We start from the raw sequence: 12167 nt of genomic DNA on the forward strand, positions 1-12167 counted from the left end.
CCAGGGCCTCTGTGTCCCAGAGTGACCTTGCGGGCTCTCCCTCCCACTGGCTCTTCACAGCCCCTGCCGTCGTTGGTGATTTTCGTTCTAGACATGAGCCAATGGATTCCTGAAAGGGGTGTGTGGGCTCCCCTCACCATCTCTGCTCTGGCCTCGGTCTGGCGGCACTGTCCTCTGTGGTCTGGGCAGGGAATGATGATGAACCCGGGCTGCCCGTTGTTTTTGTTTTGTGATATTTAAAGCAACCCAAGCTCTCATTACTGTAATACAGTATGTGCCTGGGCTGGAGGGAGAAGCAGCATCCCGCCTGGACCAGGGGCGGTTCTGCGATGTTGCGGTGAAGAGCCTGGGAAAGTGCTTGGAGCCATGGCTGCTAGAGTTCAAGCACCAGGGCTGAGAGGGACCGCAGAGCTCCCCCATTCTCACTCATCCCAGCCCCCTCATTTGAACCAGGAGGGAGCTGAGCCCGTTCGGGGAGAGAGATTGCTCAGGCAGTAGCGTGGTTAGTGGCAGAGCTGGGACTAGAACTCGGGCCCTGAGGTGGGTTTGCTGAGAGTGGGTGTAGCTTCTGCTTCTGCCCTCCTCATTAGTTCAAGATCCATTTGAGGCCCTGAACTTAATTTTGTATTTGTAATTTTATATTATATTTCTTAATAAAATGGACCCTTCCAATGGCCTAAGCTTCAAGAGCCACAGAAGCATCTGCCCCTGCCCAGACCTTTCTACTACACTGAACTGCCTGTGTGTGTGAGTGGAAGGGGCAGGTGTGAACACTGAGCTGTCCCAGTGCTATGACACCAAACGCAGCTCTGAGGTTAGGTACCTGAGAGGCTCCAGGTCAGCCAATGAGAAACAAGGAGCACGAGTTGGAGGCAGGTGCATCGGATCCTGCAATCCCACTCCTGGGCATATATCTGGAGAAAATTCTACTTAGAAGAGATGCATGCACCCCAGTGTTCATAGCAACACTGTTTACAATATCCAAGACATGGAAGCAACCTAAATATTCATCTACAGATGCGTGGGTAACGAAGATGTGGTACATGTATACAACGGACTATTACTCAGCCATGAAAAGGAATGAAATAATGCCATTTGCAGCTACATGGATGGACCTAGAGGTTATCATCCTAAGTGAAGTCCGTCAGAGAAAGATGAATATCATATGATATCACTTATATGTGGAATCTGAACTATGATACAAATGAACTTATTTACAAAACAGAAACAGACTCACAGACATAGAAAACAAACTTACGGTTACCAAAGGGGAAAGGAGATGGGAGGGATAAATTAGGAGTATAGGATTAGCAGATATACACTACTGTATATAAAATAGATAACCAGCAAGGTCCTACTGTATAGCACAGGGAACTATATTTAATATCCTGTAATAAACCATAATGGAAAGGAATATGAAAAAGAATATATACATATATGTGTGTGTGTGTGTGTGTGTGTGTGTGTGTGTATGTGTGTGTGTGTATCTTAACCACTTTGCTGTACACCAGAAACTAACACAAATTGTAAATCAACTCTACTTTAATTTAAAAAACAGGTGGAGGCAGGTAGGGACTGCCTCCTGAAGACAGACTCACTTGCTGGCAATGTGACGGAAGTCTCGCAAGTAGAGGAGAGCTGAGCATACCTTTGTGCCCGAAGAGAATGTCCAATTAAACGGGGCTGGGTGGGGAGAACGTGGCAGCACCCAGCCCCTAAACCTCATCAACCACCCATAGGTAACCACATATTGAAAGCTATTGCATTTGCTACTTGTGTGATCTTGGGCAAATTATCAACACTCTGTGTCTCCATCTTCTCATCTGCAAAATGAGGATAATAATAATAAAAACCTCAGAGAGTTGATATGAGGGCCAAATGAGAAAATTCATACTGCCTGGTATATAATACGTGCTCCAGAAATATTTATTATTACTCTCATAAGCACCGAATGATGAGAAATATTCTTGCCCTTCAGGAGCTCACAGTTTTACTGTGGAGACAAGATTTTCACAGACATATACAAGCACAACTAGGAAGCAATGTAAGTCACTGTATGGTGTCTGCTAAGTTACAGAGTATAGATGTGATGGAGTCGAGAGAGGAGACTCCGTTATGACCTGGAAGAAGTGCCAGAGAGGAGGTAAGAGACTAGTTGAAAAAGCCGGCACACGCCATATCTCAGCTGTTAGCAGTGAGATGGATGGGCAACTGCCACTCCTGGATTCTAAGGACCCCTCTGGTCATCCATTCATCTGCCCAACGCATTCACTGATTATCTCTAGACTCTGCACTGGGAATCCAAAGAAGGCATGAAAAGGTCCCTCCCTGCAGGAGCTTACACAGTCTAGCTAGGGAGGGAGCATGCAGAGAAATATTGCAACTAACAACTGTTACATTCATATCTATTTATACCTCCAAGCCAATCATCTGAGCCCAAAGGCGGGATGGGGCAAGTCAGAAAGGTGTTCAGAACAAGAGTTTGAAGGAAAGCATGGATCTACTTGGTGGAAAGGGGCAACTCAAAAGCCATGAGGTCTTATTCAAAGAGCTGGTAGGTGTGAGTCTTTCTTCAGGAGAGGTGGAGTTGACTAGAACATTCTGAGACCGAGACTGGGGAAGCTTTGAGGCGAGGATCGGGCAGGCTTTTGGTCTCCCACTTGGCCCTGGCAATGTAGGGTCTTTGAGCCGGGCTATGAATTGGAGAGGGTTAGGCCTGGCAGGTTGGAGAGAGGAGGCTCTTTACACATCAAGAGTAAGTACCAGGCACTGGTGATGCAAGGGGAAACTTCCTGAAGTCAGATGAAGTCTGCAGATGTTTCATAGCCTTAAATAAACTTATATTTTCCGCACCTCTTGGTTCAGAGGCTGCCAGTGAAAGTAACACAGAAGGGAATGTCCAGCTAGCAACGTGAAGGAAGCATGAAATAGAAATGGCTGGAGGCTGAACTTCTCTTCATCAGTGACATTATTATTTGGGCAAGGATTGCAGGAGCTGCAGGTGGGGAGTGACTTGCTTGAAGAAAACGGTAGCATCCAGGAAAGGAATCCCAGACACTTGGTCCTAACCCAACTGCTGAATGAAGTTTTCAGGCTCTGGGATTTGGGCAGGAGCTCCTGAACTGTACTTGTTCAAGGTCTTGGGGCCCACGAGCCTTCACTCTTAGTGTCTATATGTCCCCATGCCAATAGTTGCATAATGACCCGTCTTCCACTTTGCTCTGCTACTCCTAAACTCAGAGCAAAATGAGAAGATTAAATTTATCACTACTGCTCCATGTCCTTGCCCTGCTTGTTTTTCCTAAGACTTTTGAGTCTAAAAAGACCTTCCAAGTCCCCGAGAGGGTCTACAAGGTGTCAGAGCCTGGTAGTGATGGCAAATAAGCTGGTCAGCTCTGAATTCCTCTTCCTCTTTTTCTCTCTCGTCCTTGAAGGTCTTCGTGAACCTTTGCCTCTTTCATTGGCCAGACCATTCAAACGTTGGCAATTTTTCATGATTCCTTATTTTGTATTTTTCCTTCTTGGTCTTTCCTAAAGTCTATTTGTCCAGGTCCACTTGTACTTCTCCTCCTCTGTCACACCATCCCTGCAGCCATGGCCTGCCATGAACTTGCGTGCCTGCTATCTTTGTTTTTCCAAATGTTCACGTGTGCCAGCCATGTAAATCTCCTGATGCTTTTTTGTTGTATCACCTCCAGGTGACCCAACCTATCCTGGGCTCACAATAGATGCCCAATATATACATGTCACCTTGACTACTGATTGTTTTTTCTTCCTGTGCACCATTCTATTCATAATACCACTACTAATGGCTAAATCTTTTTTTTTTAACATCTTTTTTGGAGTATAATTGCTTTACAATGGTGTGTTAGTTTCTGCTTTATAACAAAGTGAATCAGCTATACATATACGTATATCCCCATATCTCTTCCCTCTTACGACTTCCTCCCACCCTCCTTATCCCACCCCTCCAGGTGGTCACAAAGCACCGAGCTGATCTCCCTGTACTATGCGGCTGCTTCCCACTAGCTATCTATTTTACATTTGGTAGTATATATAAGTCCATGCCACTCTCTCACTTCGTCCCAGCTTACCCTTCCCCCTGCCCATGTCCTCAAGTCCATTCTCTATGTCTGTATGCATCTTTATTCCTATCCTGCCCCTAGGTTATTCATAACCATTTTTTTTTAGATCCCATATATATGTGTTAGCATACTAAATCTTAATAAGTACTTACTATCTCCCAGGCACCAGTGCTTTAAGTCCTTTATATACATCATCTCATTTAATTTTAATTGTGACACCATTTTCTACTTTTACCCTTATTTCATACTTTCCAGATCTATAGAAAAGTGTCCTTTTTTTTTAAGATTCCACATATAAGCATTATCATACATATTTCTCTGTCTCTGTCTGACTTACTTAACTCGGTATGACAATCTCTAGGTCCATCCACGTTGCTGCGAACTTATGGTTACTGGTGGTGGGGGAAGGTGTGGGGAGGGATGGTTAGGGGGTTTGGGATTGACATGTATACACTGCTGTATTTAAAATGGACAACCAACAAGGACCTACTGTATAGCACAGGGAACTCTGCTCAATATTCCATAACAACCTAATTGGGTAAAGAATTTGAAAAAGAATAGATACATGTATTACTGAATCACTTTGTCATACACCTGAAACTAACACAACATTGTTAATCAACTATACTCCAATATAAAATAAAAAGTTAAAAAGAATTAATGTTGTGCCCAGCCAAAAAAGGAAAGAAAAGTGCCTTTCAACCCAGAGGGTTATTAGTTTCTGGCTGTTTTAGAAGTGCTTGACCTGTATCATTGCTGAAAATGTTCACTACAGAATATGGTTGCAAAGTCCTAAAAGGTGAAATCCTTGTTTCCTCGTTCAGCTGATGGTTTCAGAGAAGGTGAGGGGTCTCCCTTCTCTTCGTGGCGAGAGCTGGTGTTAACCCTCATATACAGGAGTCTCTGAATATGTTAAGGGAAAGACACCTAGGTTTCTTTGCTGAAAGGGTAGGTGCTGACTGGTGTCTGGGAATGTGGATCCAAGTATCTCCCTGGAGTTCCTCCTGCAGGGAACTGGAAGCAGTGTTCATTGGCATCACACCAGATCTCTTCTGAGGTTCAGGAGGGTTTCCTATGGCTGGACGAGATGGAATTTATTCCTTGAAGCCAGAGGTGCTTCAAGCCCATGTTGATTGGGCCTGTGCAAATTAGTAAGAAGCCTGATAGAGTCATGTGTTCTTAAGAGGCCAGCACGGCCACGGAGCACAAGAATAGGGCAGGTCTGGTGGAAACGACATGACTGGAACAAGTTCTTGGCCCTCACGGCTTTGGGCGGCTGGATTGGAAGGTCTTGGGGGCGTGTGTGCTTTCTCACGCGGGAACAGAACAGCACTCGATCTAGCAGTGTGATCACATCACTGTCCCCCAAGACGTGGCCACCGCCCTTCTCTCCTCAGCCCCAGGCTGGTTTCTGCTGTGCTGGCTCATAGTTAAGTGCATAAGTCTTTCGTGACCTCTGAATGACTGTCCATATAGGGTCAAGTCACTTTCTCCAGAGGCAGCATCACTCAGGATGTACCCAGCAAGGTTTAGTGCGCTTGTCAAAGGCAAGGAGTTTGTACTGTTGTTCTTGCCTGTTTTATTACCATAGAAATGACCTGCCAATCAACTGGCACCCACTGTGTAGGTGCCAGCTGATACAGATATAAGGAGACGGATGGGGGAGGCATGCTTTTTGCCCCTAACTTGCAAATTTATTGAGGAGACAAGACCTAGGCACAGTAAAAATAAAATAGAAATACAAATATACGTGAACATTTGTGAGCCGGGCATTGTTCTAAGTACTTCCTGTGTAATAACTCATTCCATCCTCACGACATTCTACAGGAGCAGGTGCCATTATTGCTCTCATTTTACAGGTGAGGAAACAGAAAAACCAAGGTTCAGGGGTGTGTGTGGCCAGGTCTACATACCTGGTGCAGGAGGAGACAGGATTCAAACCCAGCAAGTCTGGCTTTGGCCATGGTGGCTGAGAAGGGCTAGCTGAAGTGTTAGTCCTACCTCTGGGGTAGGGGTCCAGGTGCAATAGGAAGGGGGGATCCAGTGAGTAAGATGCTGCTTCGGGATTCACTGCCAAGCCCTCAAGGGAAAGGCATCTCGTACGTGTAGACAGTTAGTCTTTCAACTCACTTCTGGGTTTAAAGAGAGAGCTGTGTCTCTTGCTTACCATTGTTTCCATCTGACCCCTTTACTGTGTGGCCTAAATTTTCATTCTAGGCTTTGAGACAATGGACAAATTGGTGATAAGTAAAAACTTGGCAGTGTTCAAAACCCAACACTTACATTTGCAAGGAGGCTGTGCCTTACTTACCCAAGGAGGTGAGTGTCAGAGAATTTGTGGACAAATTTGAAAACCATCACAGAGATTTTCCAAATAACTTCACTCTGGTTTAAAGAAATCAGTTACTGAGATAGACAGGGCCTAAAGAAGGTGTGTGAGCTCAGAGTTTAAGGAAAGAAAAACAGGAGGTTGGGCCAGGGAGAGGTGGTGGCACCAGAGAACCATTGCTAACCTGGGTGACCAGAGGCCTGGCCCTGCCTCTCACCAGCTGTTGACCATGTGGAGGCCTGTCTGCTTTGGGGGCTGCCCTACCTTCCTCACCTTTAACCACGGAGGGCTGAGAAAGATGGGCACTCAGATACCTTCAAGCTTTCGTGGCGGTGGGCCTATACTTTTGAGGACTAACGTCTTCATTTCATAACCTCCAAAACCCTCCAACCGTAGGCCCTCCTGCTGACGTCCGTGTACTCAGTAGTGGTGCAGGCGGCCCTCTGATCACCAGCACATGCATCAGGGCTCCTGAGGAGCCTGGGGTAGAGGGTGAGATGCAGAAAGAAAATGAGAGGGGCTGGGTGGGACAGGTGCCCAAGTGCGGGTTAGTGGAAGTCAGGGGTGGGAGTGAAATATCCCCATGAAGAGCCCGGGGCTGCTAGAGCTCGGTGAGGTTAAATGAGCTGCCCGAGGTCTTAGCAGGCCCAGGGATACTGAGCTTCTAACGGACCCTTTTGTGTTTGGAAAATGCCCTGCCTTCACTTTGTATTTACTCTCCTTCCTCCTCCCGCTAATCTCATGACGGCATTAGATTTGACATCCCTAGTGCTTATACTATAGAAAGGATAACAGGCAAATGATGCAACACCGTGGATGTTTTGTGGTCCATCCTGCCCCCGGCAGGGGGAGTGTCTTCTGTGACGGTGATTTCGTTCAGTGTCCTCTGCTCTTTCTGGATGGCGAGTGAGAGGATGAGATAGCTGTCTGGCTCTTCCCCCACCCCCAACCCTCGACTGCTTTGGCAAACTCTAGTTGCCTCCAAAGAAGGTGAAAAGAGTGAGGCAAGCAAAGTGCTCTTCTAACAAAGGCAGGAGCAGAGCTTTCTGTTGCATCCTCCTCTGAGCAGTGAAGGTCACCTTGGGTCATCCTTTGTGCTTAAACACTTACAGATTGGGCCAGTCTGGGCCTTTGGCTCAGCACTGAGCAGCTACATTTTGAGAAGCAAGAGATTGGGACTCCCAGAGGAAAGCTGGGAATGAGAAAGACATCAACAAATCCTTGGGAATCAAGATAAAACATGAGGGTGTTTGGTACAGCGATGGTGTGTGTGTGTGGGGTGGGGGGGGGGGGCTCATCTTCTGCCAAAACCAAGCTCATTTCTGCATATTTGTTTGCTGAGTATTAAATACTCCAAAGATTGCTCTTTCGATTTGTTGAATCTGAAATGAAAAATGACTCAGCAGAGAGGAAAACAAGGCTTGAATGCCCTGAACGGCCTCTGAATGAAAATCTACGGCTGTAAATCATGTGGCTTTTCTTCTCCCCACCAGGTCCTTCAACACACACACAAGCACGAGTACCACACACAGTTGTGCACACACCGCATCTTGAATCGGCTCCAGTTTGACCCAAGTCCCTTTATCTCATTTCCCTTCCCACTCCGGCCTTTCCAGGGCCCTACCCCTTCCTGTAGGAAGATCTGTCCGAGTTTAGGTGGAGGCACCCTGGCTGCAGGCCACGGCTGATTTTCCAGAAGGGCAGGCACTTCCTATTTGGCCCCTTTCACGGGCTCAGTGTGAAGATCCCTCAGGAAAATCGGAGACTTTTTATTCTTCGACAAAGGGGTGGGCACCTCAGATTGTCTCTAGCTTTTGGACCTGGAAAGATGGATTGTCTGGGGAAAATGACCATCTGCCAAATCAGATGTGCCCTGCTTTGTATAGAAACTGTATTCCTGAAAAGTTGAGTACAAACTGGATTTAGGTATACTGAATCATATTCTGAATTACTGGAAGGATTTGCTGTCAAAGGAACCCAGTCGTGGATCCCTTTGTGAAGTGAAGAATTATTTTGTAATGTGGAGTCTCCCTCAGTGATTTATGAGTTTGGTGAGTAGATGGAACATTATACCGAATGTTATTTTAAACGTATTGTGTGGAAACTTGTTATTCAAAGGTACCCAGCACTGAAGGCTTGTTCAAAGAATTATTCTGTAATGTGGATAAACATTTCATGATTTATGAGCTTGGCAAGTTCAGACATTTCTTAAAGTGGGATATACCTCTAGCACTGCTTCAGAGAAAGAGGTGGTTTTTACTAATAATCAGACCTGGGGGAAAAATGAGAGCTCTACTATCTGTAAGTTACAGTCACTTCAAAGGGGCTTGGGAGAAACAAAGAACTCAAACTTTCCGTTTTGTTAAGGCAAGAAATCCGAAGGGTTGCCTGCTTTGCTTACTTTCCTTATCACCGAGGGGGAATGATGGGGCTGTTTTTCCAAATAAATGCAGTTAACTATTATAGCAACACTTATAAAAGTGTTTCTTTTTATATTTAAGTCTATATCATCTATCTACCTCTCTATCTATCACGTGTCTATTATCTCTGTCTCTGTCTCTCTCTCTGTCTCTCCCTCTCTCTCTCTCTCTATTTATCTATCTACCATCTATCAGTCCTATAGTAAAAAACAGACACTGTAGTAGGACGTGTGCTTTGGAGCACAGAAAGCTGTTTCTCCACTAGTACAGAGAGCCTCATACCCTGAGATGTCTGCGTGTCTGAGTTAGGTGAGAGACCTTAGCTTCCTGCTCACCCTTTCTCACTCAGCGGTTCAAAAGTCATTTCAGCACTCATCTCCCAGGGTTCGCAGCTCTATCCTCACTCACTCTCCTATTTGGGCACTAGAGTAGAGCTTATTACTAGGGATGTGGTCTGACTTCCCCCCCCTCCAGCTTTATTGAGATATAATTGACATATAACGTTGTGTAAGTTTAAGGTGTACAGCGTGTTGATTTGATACACTTATTTATTGCAAAATGATGATCACCATAGCATTAACTAACACTTTCATCCTGTCCCATGATTACCATTTCCTTTCTGTAGTAAGAACATTTAAGATCTACGCTTTGGTACAAAATATAATATTATTAGCCATAATCACTATGCTGTGCATTAGATCCCCAGAACTTACTCATCTTATAACTGGAAGTTTGTACCCTTTGATCAATACCTCTCCATTCCACCCCACACCCAGCCCCTGGCAACCACCACTCTCTTTCTGATTCTCTGAGTTGGGCTTTTTTAGATTCCACATGTAAGTGATAGCATAAAGTAGGAAATGGTTTTAAGGCAGTTGGAAAAGAGGAGTTTGTTACTGCCTCAGCTGTGTATAACCTGGAGCTGCAGGAGACACAGGACTGACCAGGAGCGAGCCCTACCTGTGTGAACTCTCCACAGAATGGGATGGTATCAGGCAGGATGTGCTGATGACTTGCTCTTAAACCATGATGTGGCCCTGACTGTGTTTCAGAAAGAGGCCTTTGAAGCTCACCCAAGTACAGAAATAACTTGTAAGAAATTTGATTCCAGGTTCTTTTAAAAAAATTCCTGATAATTCCTGGCTGTGGCTGTCACACTCCCATCTGCCTAACCTTCCATTTACTTCCTGGTTTTTCCGATGGCTTTGACCCATAGCCTGTCTAGATCCTGGTGTGGGCAGTCCTGAGGTGGAGAGTCAACCATCTCCCATCGGATCTGGGAGGTCCTGAGTCGTGGCTCCTTTGGAATCAGTGTGGAGTGTTCATCCAGCTTGGCTAGGGCAGGGGATTTTGACTGTGAAGCGGAAGTGGGGTTTTCATTACATAGGACATATACTCTCTGAGCTACATAGTCATTGACATTCCTTGGAAACTTTTGGGCTGTGGGTGAAGTAACACTGGCCGTGGAGTCAGAGGAAACTGGAAGGGTTTTAACTCTGTCTCTAGTTTTGTGACCCAGGCAAGTTAGAATTAAACTGATTTTGATGTAGAGAGAAGCAAGACCCCTAACCTTAAATGACTCACAGTCTGGCTTGAAAGACAGACAGAACTGTAATTCAGTGTGATGAGTGGGAACCAGCAGCCAGACCAGGTAAGTCTGCCTAGGCTGTGGGTGAAGTGACTTAGGGACTCACTTTCCTGCTTTGTAAAGGCAGGTGGTAATCTCTCCTTTCAGGCTTATTGTAAGGCTTGATGATTATGCATTTGTAGGTATGTACTAAGGGGTAGGTGTTCTAAAAAATGAAAGGTATAAGTAGCAACTCTCAAACATCTTTTCTTTTGCTTCTCTATTTATCTGCAAGATATACTAATCAATAATATCTCTCAATACTGCAAGTGATTCTCAAAATATAAGACAGGTTCACCCAATACCTTGAACCTGTGGGATATGCATGGTTGGTTGGAAAGCACCCTCGAGATTCTGATAGACTGCCCCCAGGAATTTTTTTTTTTTTGTCAGAGAAACCAATGTGAATGACATTAACAGGGAACATATTTTCTTTGTTAAAATCAAAACATCGCAAATAAGGCTAGAGTTTCCCTTTGATCACCATTTCCAATCTCCCCTGCCAAACACTATGATCTCTGAGGGAACTACCATTATCAGCATTTGCCTTCTAAGGTTCCTTGCTCTATCCTCACATACCACCCTATCCGAGCACTATAGTATGCACTAGATTAAAGCTTGTTATCAGCATGGTGTTTAACTTTCTAGATCTTTTATGTACATATAAATGTATGTGAATGTGTGTGTATATATCCATAAAAGTATATAGTGTGCTTCATATAAATCTTGAAAGCTGCTTGTTCACCTAAAAACCATGTCATGGACACCTAACCATGCAATTACATGTGGCTCTAACTCATACTTTTAAGCTATTGCATAGTATTTCATAGCAGAAATATGCCACAGTTTATAGTACTCCCTTATTGATAGAAATTTTTCCAAGTTTTGTTATTTAAAAAAAATATTGTACCCACAGTGTTCAAGAGTTCCAATTTCTCCACACTCTTGTCTACACTTATTGTCCTTCATTTTTTTTTCTTTTTTGATAATAGCCATCATGACAGATGTGAGGTGATATCTCATTGTGGTTTTGATTTGTATCTCCTGATGATTAGCAGTGTTGAGCATTTTTTCATATATCTGTTGGCCATTTGTATGTCTTCTTTGGAGAAACGTCCATTCAAGTCCTTAGCCCATTTTAAGGAATTTTATTAGGTTTTTTGTTTTTGTTTTTTTGTTTGTGTGGGTGTTTCTTTTTTGCTGTTGAGTTATATGAGTTCCTTATATATTTTGGGTATTAACCACTTATTATATTGTTTGCAAACATTTTCTCCTTTTCTGTATGTTGCCTTTTCATGCTGTTGATTGTTTGCTCTACAAAAGCTTTTTGGTTTGAGGTAGTTTCACTTGTTTATTTTTGTTTGTGCTGCCAGAACTTTTGGAGTCATATCAATGTAGTCATTTCCAAGGCCACCGTTGTGAAGCTTTTCCTCTGTGTTTTCTTCTAGAAGTTTAACGTTTCAGGTCTTACATTTAAGTCTTTAATTCACTTTGAGTTGATTTTTGTGTATGGTGTAAGATAAGGGTTCAATTTCATTCTTTTGCATGTGGGTACCTAGTTTTCTTAATACAATTTATTTAAGAGTCTCATTTTTCCCCATTATATATTTTTGACATCCTTCTTGAAGATGAGTTGGCCACAACCTCTATGGAAAACAGTATGGAGATTCCTCAAAAATTAAATATAGTACTACCACATGACCCAG

General features: G+C 44.1%; 1 protein-coding gene across 7 annotated transcripts in view; it reads left to right on the plus strand.

The window, feature by feature from the left end:
- DDR2 (discoidin domain receptor tyrosine kinase 2) overlaps nucleotides 1-12167 on the plus strand; it is a 164803-nt gene that overhangs the window by 79419 nt on the left and 73217 nt on the right. Inside the window, exon 3 of one of the 7 annotated variants that reach the window (XM_032632725.1) lies at nucleotides 1559-1739. The exons of 5 other annotated variants lie outside the window; for them this stretch is intronic. Coding sequence is in view for 1 of the 2 variants with exons in the window: in XM_032632698.1 (XP_032488589.1) it covers nucleotides 8457-8465 (9 nt within the window). In the remaining variant the exon portion in view is untranslated. Of the gene's footprint in view, nucleotides 1-1558; nucleotides 1740-7908; nucleotides 8466-12167 lie in introns of those variants that run through there. One more of the 7 variants, XM_032632698.1, reaches the window with a different exon arrangement.

The sequence above is a fragment of the Phocoena sinus genome, chromosome 1 (genome assembly GCF_008692025.1).
Source record: "Phocoena sinus isolate mPhoSin1 chromosome 1, mPhoSin1.pri, whole genome shotgun sequence".
Taxonomy (NCBI): domain Eukaryota; kingdom Metazoa; phylum Chordata; class Mammalia; order Artiodactyla; family Phocoenidae; genus Phocoena; species Phocoena sinus.